The sequence below is a fragment of the Nannospalax galili genome, unplaced genomic scaffold, assembly GCF_000622305.1.
Source record: "Nannospalax galili isolate Female #2095 unplaced genomic scaffold, S.galili_v1.0 scaffold54, whole genome shotgun sequence".
Lineage (NCBI taxonomy): Eukaryota > Metazoa > Chordata > Mammalia > Rodentia > Spalacidae > Nannospalax > Nannospalax galili.
The window spans coordinates 2209110-2230027 of NW_008341028.1; the positions used below are offsets into that span (position 1 = coordinate 2209110).

The window sequence follows — 20918 nt, forward strand, 5'->3', positions numbered from 1 at the left end:
GCAAGAATAAAATAGATTTGAGAGAGAGAGAGAGAGAGAGGAGAGAGAGAGAGAGAGAGAGAGAGAGAGAGAGAGAGAGAGAGAAACAGGATTGGCCCTAAGTGAGAGAGTGAATGGGAAAGGGAGGGAGTCTGTCGTGAGTAAGGGCTGTGGTTAGGGAGGAGGGACAGCCCGTTTTCTGACAGGCTGCCGTCCTTCTGCTCCTAGCTCCCTCCTGCACACCTCTCTTCATCCTCCAGTTCTACAGTGCCTTCTACAATAAATGCCCCTAATTTCCTAATTTTGTTCACTTCTCTTTGAGGGGGTTCCTTCTTTTTCTTCTTCTTTTTATCTTTCTCTGCTTAGTCCTTTCTCTGGCTTCATCTTCTCCCTTTTTGGAAGTGAAAAACCCAAACAAACTAAATGTACTGTCTCAGTGAGTCGGTTAGGAGGTGTGCCCCCACAGCCCTGCCCCTCTGCCTAGCACCACCTCCACCTCGGTGGACTGAGCACCCACCTGGTCCTGAAGTAGGGTTGAGGGAGGTCCTCAAACAGGTAGCACAGCTCAAGGGACAGGGGCCTGGGGTTGAAGGGCTGACTGAGCCAGCTGGCTGTTCTGCCTGACAGAATCCAGAACCATTCTTTTCTGTCATTCATTCATATTTAAATGTTCAGGGTCCTCAATGCAGGCAGGAGATCTGATGGGAGCTGGAGCGCAACAGAACTTTTGTTTGGGGTCATATAATCCACTCCGCTTTGCCAACTGGGCACCACAGCAGGACACTGAAAGATCCCTGGGGCAGGCAGCATTTTTACATGCCCCAGTCAGAAGAGGTGCTCTCTCTTCTCTTTTCTCTCTCTCTCTCCCTCTCTCCCTCCCTCCCTCCCCCCTCCCTGCCCTGGATGTACACATATTCACAAATTATAGCCTACTACCCCTTGTCCTGACTTCACAAATAAAACACAGAATTCATGTGTTTCACATTCTTTCATTTAAAGGGTGTACTCTTATGACATGAATAAATGGTCTATGGGAAAAGAATCTCTGAAATATATTGGGAAATTATTTTTCTCTGACATATCCTAGTTTTGTTTAGTTATTTTTCCTGTGTGTCCCCTCCCTAGTCTTGACCATAGTGGACTGCTGGCTGCTTCATTTCTCTTCAAAGTAAATAAGGGATGAAATCATCATGGATTACGGTGTTCACAGAAAAAGATAAATGTGCCTTTTAAAACAATGCCTTTCTGAGGCTTTTTTTGATTCCTCGCTCCCCTCCTTTTTCATTTCTGTCTTATTGCTTTTATCGTGCAGAAGTATCTTTAAGGAGTCCATCTGTTAAAGCTTTCCTTCCTCTCAGTTTCTTTCCTGCACAGAAGCCCCTTTGGTTTCTGTAGATATAGTCAGCTTATATCTGACACCTACTGTGTTCAGAGTAGTCCAGGCTATCAAAGCAGGTAGAGGGCTAGAGTATATAAGTGTCATTACTACAAGCAAAAGATTTAAGTACAAGAAGGTGTTAAAATTGTAGTACTAAGTTAAAATTACAGTTTCACAGGTAACAATGTTTTTTTCTGAGCCATATGTACTGTTCTTTTTTCAAAAACATCCATTTGAAGAACTTTCTCTGTTACCAGCCCTGTGGCACCTTTGGGGGGTCTCAGCTCCAGCAGCACCAAGGACTCTGCTATTATTGATAAGACTTTGCTCACATTACCTAACAGTCTCATTTTTTGAGGAAGGGATGGCAAAGAGAGGAAGGAAGCTGGGGTGCGGGCATTATGCAGGTTTAATAAAGCATCTTTATAACAATATCACCCCCCACCTATTTAGAGTCACAGATACAGAACACGGAGCATTGCATGGTGCAGTTAAGTTTTACAAGACAGTCTGATACAGAGCTAAAAGTTTAATGGTTCTAAACAACTCAAGAGTCCTCATAGTAGCATTTGGATAAGAGCAACTTATCAATATTTGTACTTTCTCTGCGTGTGAATGTGTGTGTTCCCTGAATTTACTATTTGCAAATGAAACTCTTAAAAATAGCTTTCTCTTTGGCATATGTACTTGTATATATGTGCTGAGTGGGTTGTATAAACACATAATCTATTTGCATGCTCTAGGATATTAAAAACAGTATTAACCTGCCTGCACAATAGAAAAGGATACAAATTACAGCGCCTATGGAAGTGCCAATAAGTTGTAAAATTCCTCCTAGCCACACTGACTTTGAATGTGCAGAGAGCTCAGAAGCAAGAATTTAAAAGCATTACCTTTCGGGTCCCTTCTGTTTTGCCAGCCGGCTCTTGTATCATGAGGTAAGAGCTGTCTGAGTTCCTCTTCATGGTATTGGCACTGTGAAGTTTTATACTGTACTTCTTAGTTGTACACTCACACATTGGTACCTCTCAAAGAGGAGGGCTGGGACTTTGCTTAGGATTGGTTAGGATCAGCATGACATCAGCAGATGACTAGTTTTTCCAGTGTGAGACATTTCATAATTCATTATCTAATGGAAATCCCTCTTGGCTTCTGAGACACCACTGGGGGATTCACCAGAGTCGGTGAAGCTGCTGGCTGGGGCAAGTCCACTCTTTACAAAAACATGAAAATCAAACAGACATATCTCCAGAAGTGTCCAGCTTTGAATCTTTCTACTTATACACACACTTCTTGTGATATTCAGGTTCAGTTTTATGTCTTTACATAAAACATCTGTTACTTCATGAAGTTGCTTCTATTTGCAAAGTACTATATTTTCTCAATGGGAAGAATATTCACAGTGTTCTTTATTAAAAAATTCTAATTTTATCACTTTTTAAAATAAGCTATTTTTCTTGATGAAAGAAAGCATAGGAAAATCTGTCTGTCCATGTAATGATGGTCTCCCTGCCTTGACTCACACTATTATTTTACATCTTGAAATTGAATGCCTGCTTCATACATCATTGATCTCCACGAACTTGGGAAATGGTCCTTCCCTGCAAAGTGAACTTCGTAAGTATCCTGCCTAGATCTTTGGAGTCCTAACCTAGCTAGCGAAACCACAAAAAAAAGCATCATCATTTTCTACCAGAACTTCCAGTCCTATATTTATAAACATCATGAACACAGGTTTAATGTAAAGAAGTGAACACTCCTTGAAACAACAGTAGAGCTGAGTTTGGGGTTTGGGGTTCACTGGCAGGGAAATAGCACAGGAGGAAAGAGCCCCCAGTGCACCAGGGTGAGCAGGGCTGTTCCCAGGGAGTGCAGTGGAAGCACTGGCTGGCTTCTCATGACAAGTTGGATAAAATGTGCAAAATTGGGAGCTAATGAAAGCCATATGACCAGATATGTTGTTTTGTATGCAGGATTTAACATGCATAAAATAAACTTTTCACTGTGCCCACAAGCAGAATAGAAGAGGCTCTGGTCTCCTGACATGTGGTGGGAGCAGGCTCCTTCAGGACACTAGAACCTGTGTGAGGGAGGGTCTCTAGGCTAGACACAGAGTGTAGGTGCTAGCTATATGTGGGGAAGGTGGGGAGAGGAGCATTCTAAGAGCATATAGAGAAGTGATGTAGGACATAAAGTCGTCAGGCTGGAGAGAGAGGAGAGCTGAGTGGCACAGACAGACATTAAATCAGTGAGGGCCAACTACAGAGCTGGCTCTCGGTTTAGGACTGAGACCACTAGGAGAAAGAATTTCTGCAGTTTATCTGATGAAAAGTGATGAGCCCAGTGACATTCAGGCCATCTAAACTCACCCCCTGCCTCACACATGACCCCAGTGGAAGTACCACCCACCCCCAAAAGTCCCCTACAGTGGTGTGGGTGGCACAGAACACACCCAGATCAGACTCAACTGATCCTGTAGCTTCCTTGCCGTTTAAACCCAGGCCTCAGTGTTCCCATCCATAAAATGGGATCCATAATTACAGAGTCAAGCTCGGTGCTCAAAAAAAGTGTTATTTCTGAACACCCTGTTGGGTTCTTAAGCATGTGTGTTATGGGAATGTGCAGGACCCTAACTCCAGGGGCCGCCACACAAGTGTGACTCTGAGACTCTGCTGGCTATCCGATGCCACGGAAGTGCCCACCTGCTAGGCCAGCCTAATAGCTATGACGTAGCTGGATCCCGGACCTCAGAGCTGAACCGCAGTGGGAAAGGAAAGCCTCCTCACTCAGTGGAAATCAAGGTGGGGGTGGTGGGAGACGCAGGCAGGTTAGAATAGCTTCTGTGGAATATTCTGGACTGAGAATCAGCGTTTTCCTGCTCTACTCCAGGGCCCAGGGTGCGCTGGTCAGCGCAGCTCCTAACTCGGTTTCTCTTTCACTTCCTGCCCCTCCCGCGGAGACTGCGTGCACCCAGGCCCTGGTCCCGCTTTTCGGCCTGCACCGTACCTTGAGCAGCACCTGCTGGCTGTTTCCAGGGATCACGCCCGAACGCGCAGCTCCAGCCCAGCTCGCGGGACGCCTGGACTCTCGGCCAAGCCGTTCCGAGCGGCCGCCTCTATTTTTACCCTGAGCACCAGCAAAGGCAACTTCTTTTAAAAGAGCAGCTCTTGATTTTTCCCCCCTTTTGGCAGCTAAAGAATTCAGGGAAGGGAGGAAAAAAAAAAAATCACTGTTCAGTGAGTGCAGCTGGGAACGTCTGAACTCAGCGCTCAGAGCCAGCGAGCCAGGCCACCGCCGAGGCCAGGGGCCGGGCGATGCCAGGGGCCGGGCGATGCCAGGGGCCGCCGGGTTCCCCGCGGACCGAGGCGAGCCGGCAGTGCAGGCCCCGCGCTCTGCTCTCCCAGCGTGGAGTTCGGTCCCACCAACTACCGCACTGGCAGGGTGGCCCGCTGCCACCGCGCTCTGCACCTAGCGGAGGCGGTCTGATTTACTGGCTACTTCACAAAGCTCCAACTCCACGCTGGCCCTGCGCTCGCCTGGGGGAGCAGCCACTAGCGAACCCGGGGAGCAGCTTGCTGCGAGGAGGAGCTCGGAGGGAAACTGGTACCTTATTTTACTGTAATTGCAAAAGAAACGATGTGCCAGAGATTTATATTTAGAAGTTGTATGTTTCTACTTTTATGTAAATGGAGCAATTAGGGCCTGTCTTACTGTTGCTAACTCCAATGCTTTGCTGGGGAGCTGGTGTTTTCAATCACAATTAGTGAGCTGGTCAAGAAACAAAGTTCTTTTGAGGATAAGAGCTCAGTTGTGCGATGGGGGAGAGACCTGTGTTCCATGCTGGCCTGTAGCTTACGGTGACACATATCTTAGGAGCACAGCTAACCGTACACTGGAGTGGTGTTTACCCTGTGCAGCAGCTGTGCCCATATAAAGTTGGCATTGATCAAGAAGGGAGAATGTTCACTTTTCTTCTCCAGCAGACCGTATGTCCTTAGGCTTTCGTCCAGGCTATTAATCGGTCTCTTCCCTCACTATTTATGAGACGCGCAGACAGGCCTGGAAAGGGGACCATTTTTCATGACTTCGTTGTTAGGTGTCGCTCACAGATCCACAGATCCTGTGATTCGATCAAACATACGAACCAGGGGATGTGAATACCCTAAGCAGGTGACCCAGGGGGAAGTTGTCCTCTGATTCAACTAAATGACACAAAACTGGCGGTTCAGAGGCACAGACAAGCTGCTGACGACTCAGGGCGTTTTGGTTTCTTCCCATGAAAAATCTGTTTCCCCAAAAGCATGATTTTTGCTGCATCCTGCCTGGGAAACTGAACATGAAACGTGACTGTGGAGAGAAATCAAAAGGACTTGCGAGGTGTTCCCAGCCACTAAGTATTATTCTGGGCTCAGGCAAAGCCTGGCCTTCTTGGCGAGTGGTGATTCCCCCCCAGAGGCAGCTCAGCTCCAGAAAACGTGGGCAGGATTCAGAATGCTATTTGCTGCAGTGCATTGCAGGAGTCAGTGACTAAGGGTCCCATCAGATGCTTGGTAAAATATGGAATTGTCCAACCTGCCTATTTCTTGGACAGCCACAGCCTGCACCCAGTTTGGACCAAATGTTAGATGCAGGGACTGGGGACAAAGTTGGGGCAGCACTTCACAATCAAAATTAAACTAGGAGGCTATTTGCTTTCAAGTTAGATCAATGAATGAATAGCTCAAAACGGGGAGAGAATAGCATTAAAATTCCCCTCAAATTTATCAAAAACAATATCGTCAGAAATAGTTAGCCAAAACTCCATGATTCCCAAGACTCACATTGTTCTCAGAGCCACCTGAAATAGAAGAAGGATAAGGAGAAGGAGAAGGAGAAGGAGAAGGAGAAGAAGGAGAAGGAGAAGAGGAAATTTTCTAAGTAAACTGTTACTCTTCATTCCAGAACAGTGGTTCTCAGCTGAAATGATTTTGTTGTCCTGGGCACATTTGACAATGTTTTTGGTTGTCACAACCAGAAAGGAGGTGCCAGTGGCATCTAGTGAGCAGAGGCCGGAATGCTGACAACCCTCCTACAGTGTGCAGCACGGAGCAGTGCCTAGCATAGGTCAGTGCCCATACTGGCAGAACTGACAGTGTTTCTCCACTTGAGAAGTCCTGGGTTAGTTATGATATTTAAGGTTTCACTCTAAATCCCTTTCCATCCATGGTCCAAGAGGACTTGGAAGCCCAGGCTTTAACACTGAAAAAGAATCCAGTTGTGCAAAGTGTTAATGATTCAGTGATCCTCCTTCCTCCTGCACATGTGCGGCTGCCTGGTAGCTGGAGACCACGCCAGGCCACTGAAACCCAAGTTTTTAAACACGCTACATTGTTGTTCCCACCAGCATTCTAGAGTGCCTGCCGTGCATTTTCTGCCAGCTTTTAGTCTTAACCAAAGACAGAATCTTGGTGGCCAGTAACAAATATAGATGAGGTGGCTCACTTCCAAGTTGTTAGAAGACAACAGACTCACAGAACAGAGTAAATGAAGAGCTGGACTCCTAACTTTAGCTGTGCAGGAGCCACTGAAGCCATGCACAGAGAAGTCTCTGAAGTAAAATTCACAAATGTGAGATTGCCACACCAATCTCCTAACCAAAAAGCTCAATAATAATATTGTAGTGTGATTTTATTTGTTTAATACGTTAGTGCAATGACAGTATCCCAAGAGATAAAGCAGAGTTCTCTAAATCCCAGTGCTCATTCCAAGCAACATGATCTCCGAACTTGCTTCTTATAAGGAAGTGGGGGTGTTAAAGGACAACTGTGGCCCTACAGGTGTCAGGTCCCTGGGAAGGATAGGGGAAATGACTTTGAAGGATCTCGCAAGACAGAAAGTCATCATGATCAACAACAAATGTGAATCTCACATTAAACACACTCAGATGTGAATGCTTAGAAGATGAGGGTCAACTTCTCAGGTTCATGGCTTAGCTTCCAAGTGACTCAGGTCATCCAGAAAGGAGAAGGTAAGTCAAAAGTCATTTTTTCCGTGGTAAAAGCTGTGAGGGGAATGTCTTAGATCCTCTGACACCATGTCATCTCCAAGATATGAATCACAGTCTCCTCAGGTAAATGGTCATTTTGGAACCAAAGACCTCAATCAACTCCCAAATGATTCATAAATGCCTAAATTTCTTCCCAAGATTGATTAGTATGTGCCATAACTCAGTAATCACTTGCAACCTCTATCGAAACACATACTGGGCTGGGGGGGGGGGAATAAAACCACTAACTAAAACCAAATACATTTGCCCCTCAAAGATCTTCCTGACCAACATACACATAAATTATCGTAACTCAGTTCAAACCCAGTCTGGAAACATCTGCTACAGAAACTGATCATTCTATCTCCCTTAGAAGATTATGAAAAATACTCCCAAAGGAACACAGACCAGAATGCCATAATCCTTTTCCTCACCTGAATCCCCTCAGGTAATAAGTCCCATGTTGCCAACACGAAGACATTGAGGTTTAACATATAGATAGATTCCATTGGAGTGATAAGAATGAAGAAAACTTGACTCTAATCCAGCTTGCTTATCCACAAAGACACCTCTGCAACCTCTCCCCAAACTATAGCTTCAGGAGGCAAAAGCTAATCGAAAAGCCTGGGGCTGTCTGGTGTGGGGTTTTCTTTGTTGTTGTTCTTTTTTTTTTTTTCAGATCGGTGAATTGCTGCCTCCTGCATGTCCTGATAGAGTCCAAAGGTTGTGTCCCTCTGTGGATCAGCTCCCAGACATGTCCAAGCCACCACAGCCTGGGTGCTGCTGTTCACCCACACCATGAACTCCCCTGTGTAAGCTCTGGCAGCCGCTCAGCTAGGTCAATAAATATTTCCAGGTGCCCCACTCTAATTTTAGGAAGGTCAAGTTTGCAAAGGGGAAATAGCAAGCAGGACTTCTGTCAGTACTAATCAGCTAGGGAGAGCAAACTGTAAACACAGCGTTCTTGTGGAAAATACCAGGCAGCACTAAATTCTATTCCAGCCTTAGAATTTCATAACACAACTTAGCACCACAGTCCCGTGTCCTAAGATATACTGAGCTCCTCTTGAAAGATGGACTAGAATGATGGATGGAAGAAGAGCCACTCCATTAAAAATAAAAAGCCTGTCTCTCAAAGCCCATTTGTGATCACTTTAATGAAATGAGTGGAAAGCCAATAATGTCATTTTGACCAACTCTAACATCATTTAGCTATAAAATGAGAACAATTAAAATGGTGCTCCCTGTAGAGGAGAGTTCACCCAATAAGTTCCTTAACTTCCAAGGAGCTTTTGTTTTATTAGATGCTGTTAGCTTCATGTTAGTCACAGGAAAAAAAAAAAATGCCCACATACACACGCACGACTAAATGTAGTCAGTTTGCTCAGCTGCTGCTGACGTCACTACTGCCCACTAGGAGTGAGTTACTGTAACAACCCCCTTTTATTAATCATAGGCTGGAGGAAGCACAAAGTGGGTGACATCATTAGGCAAAGGACCGGCTAACTCATGCTCTGATTTACTCAGCTTTATAATAACATTTCTCAAGTGTCATATGAAAGTGATTACCATTTCACACTTTCCCCCTCTGAGCAGTCATCCCTAACCTTCAATTCAGACTCCCAGAGAAGAGTTAGTTTTTCAGATGGAGGCATGCCAGAGCCAAGTCTCACTAATAGGGTCCTTGTTCCAGGAAAGAATGTCCTCAGAACAACTCCTTCCTGGGTTGGAGATGGAGGCAGTTTTTGAAGCACTAGCATCCCAAATGACTTTTGGTTCACCGTGCCCCTGGTGGTGGCATCCAAGTGAAGAAGGAGACCATGGTGTAGCCCTTCCATCCCATGATGGGTTCAAATTGGTATAGCCAAGCATGTCTTCATGACTCAGCCAAGCATGTTTACATGGTGACCCAGGCCTTAGGCTCTGCCTACATGAGCTCCAAAATGTGACAATTTCACTAGGAGACCCTGACCAAAGGTTGCAAATTAATAGGATGGTTCTTATAGTTTATTACATTCAGACTTGAGATTCTGGGCAAATCACTTGTCATCAGCAGTACAGTTCCCCCTGATTAGTAAACGCTACTCTTAATGTACATCCCTCACAGATAATGATTGATAGAAGTGATGAGGACATCACTACCTGGCGGACACATAGAACGTGCCTGCTATGTAGGAAATGTAATCACTGGGAAAATATTTTTTTTTCCTTAAAAAGCTTTGCTGGCTGAAAGGAACCTTCTCTGCCTTTAATGAACATTGAAAAGACATACAAACCTTCTGCTGTCTGATATTAGAGTCTCAGGGTAGACTGATGCAAGGGAAGCCTAACTGCACCCTCAGCTTTGACACCAGCCTGAAAGTTCCCAGGCGGCCCACCTCTGTGGTCCAGTCCCCCATTTATCCAATGGAGAACTTTATGAGAACTAGAAGAGGCAGTTAATAAAAGCAAGAGAAGGCAACGCTGGCTGAAAGACTGCCAAGAGCCCCGCGTCATGCTGCTGTCACTGGGGTGGGGGGGTGGTTTGGTTTTTTTTTGTTTTACTTTGACTTTTTAAAGACAAGTTCTCATAGCCAGGCTGGGCTTGAACCTGCAATCCTCCTACCTCCACCTCTCAACTGCTGGGAACACCGGTGCGCACTGCCACTTAAAACCTCTTTTTTTTTTGAACACATAAAACGGTCTGGCTGTTCTATGGAGATGTATAGACACACACAGACACAGAGAGGAGAGAGAGAGACCACACTGCTGTATAAGTCAAGAAAAAAAATGTTTTAACATAGTCTCAGCTGCACTTCATCCTCATAAACAAGCATCTTGGGGCCTCCCAGGAGCTACTTTATAGACATCTTCACTCATCCCCTTGTTTGTAGCTCCAACCTGAGGGTTTTTAAGGAGTCAAAATAAAGCTTGCCTAGGCACACAGGAGAGACACACGGCAAAACTAAAGAGAGTGCTGGAATTCTGTCCAGATACTGATGAGACTGATGCAGCAATCTCACCCAGGACCACTCGGGTCCCTTCCAAGTCAATGTTGAATCATAAGCAGTCTAGTAGGTGATGGGTTTGGCTTCCAGAATGATCAGCTACTATAGGAAAAAGCTTCCAGGCCATGTTACATGGCAAACAAATTAATAATACATAGTAACTTTAAGAACTCCAGATTGGAAACTTCCTTAAACAGTGCATGTCACAGTATCTGCTGCCCGTACTGGGAAGACCAGTACGTGCTTCTGAAGAAGCTCAGGCAAGCACAGGCACAGCCAAGCAGTAGGTGACTGGGTCATACCCCTGAGAGTGTACCTGTGAAGGTAGAATCCGTGAACCTGTCTGCCTAAGTTCATCCATACTACCTCAGTTCCCTCCTCAGTCCTCTCCCACATCCTCTCCTGATGAAGGGTACCCCCCCCCAGTCCTTTGCTGAGTCCTCTGCTCAGCTCTCTCTTCAGGCTTCTCCTCAGTCCTCTGCTCAGTCCTCTGCTCATGAGGGGCACTTCTGAATTCCAGAGCTGCCCAGGTGGAACCAGGGCAATGAGCTCCCCAAACACAAATCATGGGTAGTTTATTAATAATGTTACTAAAAGAAGCTTCCATAGGGCCTCTCTAAGCTATATATACCTCTTATGAAAATTTCTGAGAGACCCAGAAAAGCCACATGACCACCAGAGATGGGAAATCCTAGGACTTGTGGGATGTTCCAGATTCACCAGGTACCTGAGCTATTTTCTTGGAAAGAGGCAGAGGCGCCCTCTTCTGGCTTATTAGCATAAAAGGAAATTTTATGAAGCCAGCTGATGCACCCAGTCCCAATCCCCAAATCATTGCTTTTCAAATGAAACACATCCTGAAAATAATATCTATTCTTTATACACAATGTGAAAATTCATGTAAGTGTAAAAATGTAAATCGCATGTGTTCACCCTTCCCAGAAATAATCATTACAATTTTGGTGTATGTGTAAAACAAAATTACAAATGAACTATAATTTGGTAAGTTCATATTTCAGCTATCATCCACTATATGTTGATTATTTTCAGTGGAGAAATGATTTCTTGAAAGCATTAATGCCTGAGGGATAATTAATCAAATAGATGTCTTTATTTTTAAACCAGTCTACTAATACTATATAACCAGTTCCAAAGGCATCTTTTAGGTTTTAAGTATATCTTATTGCTTCCTTATGATAAATTCCTAGAAGATGAGCTACTTGGACTAAGAATGTGGACAATTTTAATATTTTCATATCTATTGCCAAATTGCCCCCTTTAAAGTTCCTAGCTATTTCCATTCCAACCAATGGTGGAAGAGTGTGATTCCTTTCCCACATTTCAGTCCGGGATTATCAGAGTTCCATCCTCCTTTCAACACAAATTTTGTGTCTGTTTTGTTTAAATTTGGAATTTTAAATTATTAGTTAAGATTAAACATTTTGCTGTTCATTTACACAAGTTTCTTTTGAGTCTCTGACATGTCATAGACTTTCATATTTTAAGTAAGATTTCATTATATACAATTTTATGTAAGTACATTTTATTATTACTGAGGAATCCTTATATTACTGTGTCTCACTTTCTGTTGCCTGTTGTTGTGATTTCTCCCAAATTAGTTCTTTGCTATTTAATTTTGTTTACAGTATTTCAAAGAAAAGAGTGCTAATTTTATGCAGAGCATTCTAGGAATCATTGTGTGCACTGAGGTTTCTCCATCAAGAAATCAAATTATAGTCATCCATGTTTTCTTTTTCAATATTTTATTTTTATTTTATGTGTATGTGTGTATTGCCTGCAAGTATATAAGTGCACTTGTGTCATGCAATGTCTGTGGAGGACAGAAGAGGGTGTTGGATCCCCAGAAACTGTTAGCCACCATGTGGGTACTATGATTTGAACGTGGGTTTTCTGGAAGAACAGTCGGGGCTCTTAACTCCTGGGTCATCACTCCAGCCCTGTTCCATGTTTTCTTCTAAATTGTTTCACATTTTATTTTTTAAAACAAAATATCTGAACTGCATGTTGGTATATAGAGCAAGAATGTCACAGCAACTGCAGATAACTACACACTTTTATATCTGTCTTAAAGTCTGTTTTTAATGATGATAAACTATTAAATCATAATTATTTTTGTTAAAATAGCTTTTTCTGTTTTGGTGGTGCACACCTTTAATCCCAGCATTTGGGAGGCAGAGGTAAGGCAGATCTCTATGAGATCGAGGCCAACCCTATCTACACAGTGAATTTCAGGCCAGCTGGGGCTACAGGGAAACCAAAACAAACAAAACAACACCCCATAGATGTCCAGTTTTTAAATGTAAGCGCCATGGAACAAAAAGAAAGAGGGAAGGCTGGCCTTGAACTCACTCTGCAGTGCAGGCAAGCCTTGAATTTTCAATCCTCTTACCTCAGCCTCCTGAATAGCTGGGATCACAGGTTTACACCATCAGGCCCAGCTTCTTAACTGTTTCACTAGGATCCTAAGGTAGAGATTTGGTCTTGAATTTAAACACCATAGAGTAGACATTTCCATTTGCTATCGTTGCTGATTTTGAGACACCATCATTTTGGGATCTGTTTCTTATAGCAGTGAACACTTTCCCAGGAGAGAGCAGAGGCTGAGAGGAAGAAAATCTCAGAGTCCTGAGAGCCCCCATATTTAAGAGGTGAGTGGAGGAAGAACACCCTGTGTAGAATAGGAACAGTAGCCAGGGCTGGAGGAGAAAGCTACGGAGCATCCTCCAGGAAGCCAAGAAAAATGTTTGTAAGAAGCAGGTGACAGGACAACCAAGGAAGATGCAGAGTCTGGTAAATGTAACAATACGCAAAGTGCTGCCAGTTGAAGCCTAACCAGGTCTGCTTCCTCATTAGGAGCAGATTTCAGAGGAGAGAAAAGGAGCCGAAGGGACCAGATGTCTCACTGTCCTAAGTTGGGAAGACGTAGAAGAATGACTAGAGGTGGGATTGGGATCACCTTTGTTAATTTTAAGAAAGTTAAGCATGTTCTTCTGAGAGAAATTAGAAAATAAAAACATAGGTCTGAGAGATGACAGGAAAACACATTTACTTCAGTGATAAGAAATGGTGAACTGACTTTTAAAAGAATCAAGTTCGAACTACTTCCCACTTCCTCCATCACAGTCACCCCACCAACCCGCCATCCCAAATGACCTAAACTCCCCACCACGCGGAACTGCGGTAACGTCCCAGCAGAACCCTGGCTTCCCACTCCCATTCTTGCTTTATTGGCCATTCAGAACCAGTAGCCCTGGCAAAAATAGAAATCTGGAGCGAGATGTTCTCTGCTCATGCACTCTCATGGTTTCTCCACTCACACAAAGTCCTCTCTGTGGCAGAAATGGGGCTCGGGACCTGGCTATGTCCTAGACCAATCTCCTCCCATGCCCTCTTTGCCACCTCTGTCTTCCCATGGGGCTCCTTCACTATCCAGCTCCTTAAGGGCACACCGCCCCAGAGTCTTGGCGCTTGCCTCTCTCTCTGCCTTGAGTTGCGTCATTTTCCACCAGACAGCTCACTCTGTAACTTTCTTGTAGGTTGTCTCCAGATCATTAACTTTCTTCTGACTCCTCACCGATTTTAATTTTTTCCTACGCTTATCGCCGTCTGAGATTTGTTTACTATCTACAATACATGAACACAGCAGAACGAAGATAGAGACAATGTTTTGTTAACAGATAAAGCTCAGCACCTTAAATTGTGGTCAGAAAATGCTCAATAAATGTTTGCTGGTGTCGAAGGGTTACTCCCCAGCCCTATTTGGAGGGGGTATAACTTTTAGTATGTAGGGCCCAGGTCAGGAAGTCAGATCAGTGGGGTCTTGCCTTTGCAGAAGACATCAGAACCTCTTTCATTTCCTGGCTGCTGTGAGGTGGACGGCTTGTTCTGTCACATGTTCCTGCCATGGTTTTTATCCTCACCACAGGCCCCAAAAAAATGCAACCAAGAAACTATGAAATGAACTCTCTGAAATATGAGTCAAAATTACCTTCCCTCCTTAAAAGTTTATTCTATTAGGCATTTTGTTACAGTAATAGAAACCTGACTAATACTGAGTTAACTAATAAAGCTGACTAATACAGACAGAATAGCTCCAGTTCCATAAAAGCCTGTTGATATCGAATGCAGCTGAAGTTTCCAGTGGCATCAAACCACTTACTTGTTTTGTGTCTCCAGACTATGTTCTTTATCTCAAGGTGTGGAAGAAAGAAGCTAATTGTTTCGGTAAAGCATTGCTGTCCAGAAGACTTTTCTACCTTCCTAAAATGTCCCATAATCTGAACTGTGCACTAGACTAGCAAGTGGGTATGTGCATCTTAAACTTTCAAAATGTTGTCATTGTGATTGCTTCACAGTGGACTGTGCATGTGGAATCACCCAGAGAAAGATTCTGACAGAGCAGACACCATCAAAGGACAAAGGGGAATGGGAATAAAAGCCTGGCATGGTGGCTCATGCTTGTAACTAGGACTCTGGAGTCTGGGGGAGGAAAACTGAGGATTTACAGCCAGGCTGGGCTACATAGCAAACCAACCCTTATCTCAAAAAGGGGGGGGGGGAGATGTCAATAAAAAACTGATAAGTATACCGAGGAATTTGAGTGAAGGAAGAAAGAAAAGTCAGAAAGCGACCAATAGTTTGAAAATATCCTTGCCCAGGAATAGAAGATACAAGCAGAGATGGTGTGAAGTTTGAGGGGAGAGAGAGAAAGCTAGCAAGCACATGGTTTCCAAAGAGCCTACCGTATAGCAAGACACCCACCAAGGAGAAGCAGTGGTGAAGAGGTGGGGAGTGAACCCATGCAACGTGTGGTCAGGGGATGGATTTCTTCTTCAGAGAAAGTTCTTGGTATTAAGTAATTCAAAGATCTGTAAGGGAAAATGGAATGAATCAAACTTCTGGAGTGGTGAGAGGCACCTAAGATACACAATAAGATGCTCAAGGCCCAAGCAGAAACACAGTAACAATGTTGCTGTTATTGGTTACCAGTGATCCAGTACTCATCTTTCATAGCCATGGTGTGAACTGTTTGATGTCTGCACAATCCCTTTTACTCCACCAAACAACGCTTATTATTGCCATTTATACATAAAGCTACTTAGGCTTAAGAAAGACCAAATAACTTGTCCCAAGGATGCACACTGAAGGTGTGATAGAGCTAAGACTTCAATCCAGGAAGCCTAATGTGCTCATGAGGTATAACTCTGAGCCTTTTCATATGTGGTAGTAGCAAAAACCCTTAGACTCTATTCATTCTAATCCCATGTGTCCCAGATCTGGAAACATGCTAGATCTGGGAAATATTATTCATTGAGGATTCAATATCAGGAAAGACCAAATGGTGAACCAAGCATTTAGGGTAAAAGCTGAGTATGAGTGTCAGCTTACTGATGCTGGAACAGGTGGGAGTTTAGGAATGGTGCGGGGGACGAGGAGAGATGGAGGCCTGGACCTATTAGAAGAAATTCCTGGAAAAATCAATTCTCAGAAGGCCTTAAATGGGACTGTTCCAAAGGCCGACAAGCAAACATTATTTGGCCTTACATTTTCATGCTGAAAAATAAATAAATATATATAGCACGTTCTTCGTTCACTTTCTCATGACATGAGAAATTTTCAAGTGCAAAGTCGGCATATTTTAATCAATATTAGAAGAACAGTAAAGAAAATATGAAATTTAGAATGGATTGGTTAGTATGACATCCTTCATCTGGTTTACACCACCTTTTCTCATGATAACATGTTCAAGAAGCACTGAAATAAGAGCAGGGATAGATTTCAGTATACTTCCCAGGAGATCAGGATTGGTAATTACTTTATTGCTCTGCAATTGCATTAAATGTCTATCATGAGACTTCAATTTCCCATATCCCAGTACATGAACTTCAGCCTGTTTAAAACCTCCCAATTTCCCCTCCACCTCAATTCTGGGATAGGAGGAAGTAGTGGTGGAGTTTGTCAAAGAATTTCTTCACAGTCTGGATGAGCTAGAGAGCCTAAGAGTAGATGATCATCTTTTACCCATATCTTCCAAGATGATTTTCCTACTTTGTCTATACCCATCATAGCTAGATTGTTCCTCACTTGTAACTGTGAAATATTTTATTTTCAAGTTCTGATCATTATATAGGTAAAGAAATAAAAATAATGATCAAAATTGAGCAACATAAAGAAAAATTATAAGGGCTTTTTTTTTTTTTTTGGCAGATGGTGTGAATGTACCATCCTTCAAAATCTGAACTCATAGGCAAGACACTGTATTTTAGTCCTCAAACTAATACAAGTAAGGAGAAATCAAATTTCTGGTATGTTTTTGCCTTTCTATCAGTCCAGAGCATTCTGAGTATTGGCTAAAGGAAAGCCATTCTATTCAAGGTCCTTGACTGTCCTACTGGCCGGTGCTGAGACTCCAGGGTCCTGATGGCACAGACCCACTGCACTGAGGCCCGGCTGCTTTCTCTGGGTACCACACAGCCTGTCACTGGTCTCTTCCAGTAGGTGAGTAGCAGCCTCTCACCCTTCCTTGCTCCTGTCTTGTTTCTGTCCAATTTGTTGTGCCCCCTCCTTTCCAAATGCCCATCAATCCTTTTTCAGGTTTAGGAAGAATTTGCCCTAAAGAGACACCTGAGCCAGTAAAGAGAAGGGTAGGGAAATGACACAAGCTAGTATTAAGACAAATTATATTCTTCCTTTGTCAAGCCAAGCAAACCCTAATGATAACGATTTTCAGACTAATGTGCCATGTAATAGAACACAAACATTTAATAATTAATTCTTCAAAATATAAAGAAATTAATATGTAATTCTTAGAAATTATTTTGGAAGTTAGATGCCTCACTGCTCCCTGTTTTACTGAGGAAAGAAAAGACACATGAATTGACTAGGACACATTTGCATAACTAAACAGTAGCAGAGCTAGCCTACAAATAACTCTACCCAGACCTCAGAATCCAAGCATTCAGTCTTTTAATCCTACACCAATCATTTTATGTAGATGTCACTAATCCATTTTACACAGGAGACAGATGAAAAACTTGATTTAATTCCTGATTGAATTTTCAACTGCAATGCCTAGTCCCCAGAAAGCTATTAAAACTGTTCTGACAAATAGTACCAAGAATTTGCTACACAAAAAATTTTACGGAGTCTGTCCCCTCCTTGCTTCCTCCTAAAATTTCTCTTATACCCTGGTTTTCATGGCACTCAGGCCCCTGGGTCTCTACACACTGAGGGTTCCCTTTCCATTTTTCTGTTCCTCTCAGTCCAGATCAGACTCCTTTTGAGTGACTGTCTCCATGCTCTGGTTTCAGCAGATAATGATGTTAATTTAAAATTTATTTACTTATTTTTATGTGTATGAGTGTTTTGTCTTCACGTAGGTAGGTGCACCATGTGCATGCAATGCCCCGGGAGGCCAGAAGAGGGTGTCAGCTACCCTGGAACTGGAATTACTGAGAGTTGTGAGTTGCCATGCATGTGTTGGGAACTGAACCTGGGTCTTCTACAAGAGCGGCTAATGCTTTTAATCGCTGAGCCATCTCTCTAGCCCCATGAAGATGCTTTTAAATCTTCCTGTGGCCCCACATGTTCCCTGAGCTTTAGACTCATTAAAACTGTTTCATAACTAGTCATTGCTTACCTTAAAGGTGACTGCAACTTAGCACATCAACTTCTTCAGCTCCTGCTTTTGAGCTTCAGTCTCAGTCACTGGCATTCAATTCATCAACAGTTATATTACAACTATTTTCTCTTCCCCACTACGAAGTACAGTCAAGAACCATGTTGTGCGTATTTACTTTTTGGTTATTTCTCTGAGACAGGCTCTGAGTTCCACTGAAAAGTAGTACATTAATAGACCACCACCTCGTGTCTCAAACTTTTGCCCATGTTCTGTCAGAATGAAAGCCTCAGGTTATTTTAGCTATTAATTTTATGAATATATATAAGAAACAATAACCATTATCTTAATGGAGATGCACTGTGCTACCACAGACCATAACTGCTAATTAATGAGGTATTGGATCTTGGGATTAATGCTCCTACTATTTTTTTTTCTTTCTTTCATGTTTTCCTTATCTTTGCTTTATGTTCTGAACTTCTTCATATCTGTCTTTCATCTCTTTTACTGTTGCTTTGACTTATATTTTCAATTGTAAGAATATTTGTATTATTCTCTATTTCCCTTCTGGTTTTGGATTTAATTTGTACTAAAACATTTCTGAGGGCATTTTTCCAAAAAACTTTCTGTTCTTTACCTTGATAAATTTCTTTTTGTTTTCCACACCATCAAACTTCCTGTTTCTTCATCTATAAAATCTCTGGTTTTCCTGATGCCTGGTGCTGTTACATACCATAGCTGGCATGTCAGTTAAGAGCGGACTGGGTGCCTTTTGTTTGAGGCCTAGTCTCCTCTAACTCTGGATAGTAGGAAATATGCCATTTGGTTTGGTTTAGTTCTCTGAATTTTAATCCTCATGCCAAGAAGATTTCCTAGTGTATCATAAGAACCCTAAAATACCAGAATCCATTGTTTTTGAAGGTCTTTCTCTATTATGGTCTATGAGATTCTTAGAAGAATCTGAAGAAACCTTTAATGAGACATGGGCACTAACCCAGTCTTGAGGAATGAAGAGGAATTTATCTCAAACAGAGTCCACTCTTTAAGCCTGTTTTCTTTTCCTTCTGTTTTTATCATAGAAACTTCCAAACACTGCATCAAAATAGAAATAAGCAATGCCAATCTGAATACTGTGGCCTCCTGCACCAGGAATTAGGAGCTACAGATCCTGTCCCACGCACATTGTGGAGATCCTGAGACATATCACTCACCTCATTAGTCCCTAGTTTTTCTAAATGTAGAGGTCATAAATCTCACCAACTGAGTGTTTATCAGAGTATTATGGGAATTTAAGTAATAGCGTATGTTTCAGTCTCCTTAGAAATGTATTACAAGTACCTATCGCCAGCCTTCATAATGTACATGTAAATGTATACACATAACACAATGTATGATTTCACACATTCTGCTAACTTTCATATATCAGAGAACATGTTTCCAAGCTGACAAACATAAAGAAGAAATTGGTTGATCAGACCCTCATCAGAGATGGTTTCCTCTTGACTCTGTGGTGTTCTCTCTGTGTGTCTATTTGCTTCCAGAAATGCCCAAAATCAGCTTGACTTCTTTGGCTCTCAAATTTAACGTGTTACTAGCTTTTTAATGTTCTCATTGGTGCTTATAAGTTCTGTTTCGTTTTGTTTTTATCTTCATAATCTATAGTCTCATGATGGTCTGATTGTTGATACTTTTTATCAACAATTACTGAAACCTGTTTAGCCTCTTCGACCTGTTCACTCTGCTATTTCTTCTAGCTTAAGGACGTTTTCTTCTAAATTGGTCTGGCTTCCTCTCCAATTTCCAGCCTGACTTTCTACTTTTTGAGTCCTGAAAAATGCCAAACTCTTTTTCTTCATCTTTTGTACTTTTCCCTTCTCCCAATGCTCATCTCTTGGTGGATATCCACAGAAGTCTGGCACTTTTCCCAGCGCTCTGCTTTATCCCACGTCCATCTCATCCTTCATAACCTCTCACACAGATCTTAGTTTTTCAATTGTAATTTTAGCTTCTGTGTGATCTTTTTCTCCTCTTAGCACTTCTTCATCCTTTTAAAATTATTCTATTGTTTTTAATCACACTGCCGTGTCTTTTCAGGTACTTTGTTTTTACACGGCTTCAGGATACTAAATTTCTAAAATACTCTTCTGCCCATAAATATTTGTAGAAGAGTGATTTTTTTCCATTAAATGTTAAACACCACAGTTGCTTCTCTTTTCCAGGTCCACAGTACTTCCATTAGTCTTTTCTTTCTAAAGAGGTCTGTTTATACTAGGGGGTAACAATGACAGAGGATGCTGATTCTTGGGTTCTGGGCTCTGACTTCCATAACAGGCAAAATAACCTGGAAGGAGGCAGTTATTAAGTCTGAGAATCTAGCCAGCATTCTTAAGGTCACTGATCCTTCTGTTCTGCACCAATGGCATGTAGGCAACCCTACAAGTTAGAGGCACTTCTACCTCCAGCCCTGCATGGGAACTTTACCAACTGATCATATTGAGAATCCTCAATGAGTCTATACCTGTATCTATTTTTCTGAAAGTTACTGTCTCAAGATTGATGCTGATAAACTGTTTTCTTCTGTCTGATGAAAGGTATGATTTTATTCCATGGGTCAATCAAAAGTCTGAGCACCAGAGCTAATGAAAATATCCATCAAAAGTTTAGCTTAGTTGTCTGTTGGTTTGGAAAAAACAAAAACAAAACAACTCAACAACTCTGCCTTAAGAAAAAGAAAATACTCCATTCTGAGCTAAATTTGAGTGATCACGACCTAGGAACACATATTCAAATGACTCTGACTGGTAGATTCTACCATGCAAAAGCTTTCAGGAACTTTTATAGCCACATAACAAAGAACAGCATAAATAAATATTTGGAAAAACTGTGGTGGGACATGAAGTAGGCAGCACT

The 20918-nt window shown here is 42.6% G+C and overlaps 1 protein-coding gene and 1 long non-coding RNA gene across 4 annotated transcripts in view; one reads left to right on the forward strand and one right to left on the reverse strand.

Annotated features, from left to right (window-relative positions):
* The window catches only part of Inhba (inhibin subunit beta A), an 18818-nt gene extending 16487 nt beyond the window's left edge, over positions 1 to 2331 (reverse strand). Inside the window, exons 1-2 of one of the 2 annotated variants that reach the window (XM_029564980.1) lie at positions 2251 to 2324; positions 497 to 687 (exon numbers count right to left, since the gene is read on the reverse strand). In XM_029564980.1, the coding sequence (XP_029420840.1) occupies positions 497 to 636 (140 nt within the window). In that variant the 5' untranslated portion in view covers positions 637 to 687; positions 2251 to 2324. Of the gene's footprint in view, positions 1 to 496; positions 688 to 2250 lie in introns of both variants that reach the window. The other variant, XM_008836275.2, reaches the window with a different exon arrangement.
* LOC103736750 overlaps positions 1 to 20918 on the forward strand; it is a 37267-nt gene that overhangs the window by 11201 nt on the left and 5148 nt on the right. The window contains exons 1-6 of one of the 2 annotated variants that reach the window (XR_003850017.1): positions 8065 to 8194; positions 12960 to 13038; positions 13244 to 13330; positions 14587 to 14695; positions 16598 to 16673; positions 16766 to 16888. This is a non-coding gene — a long non-coding RNA (uncharacterized LOC103736750). Of the gene's footprint in view, positions 1 to 8064; positions 8195 to 12959; positions 13039 to 13243; positions 13331 to 14586; positions 14696 to 16597; positions 16674 to 16765; positions 16889 to 20918 lie in introns of those variants that run through there. The other variant, XR_607384.2, reaches the window with a different exon arrangement.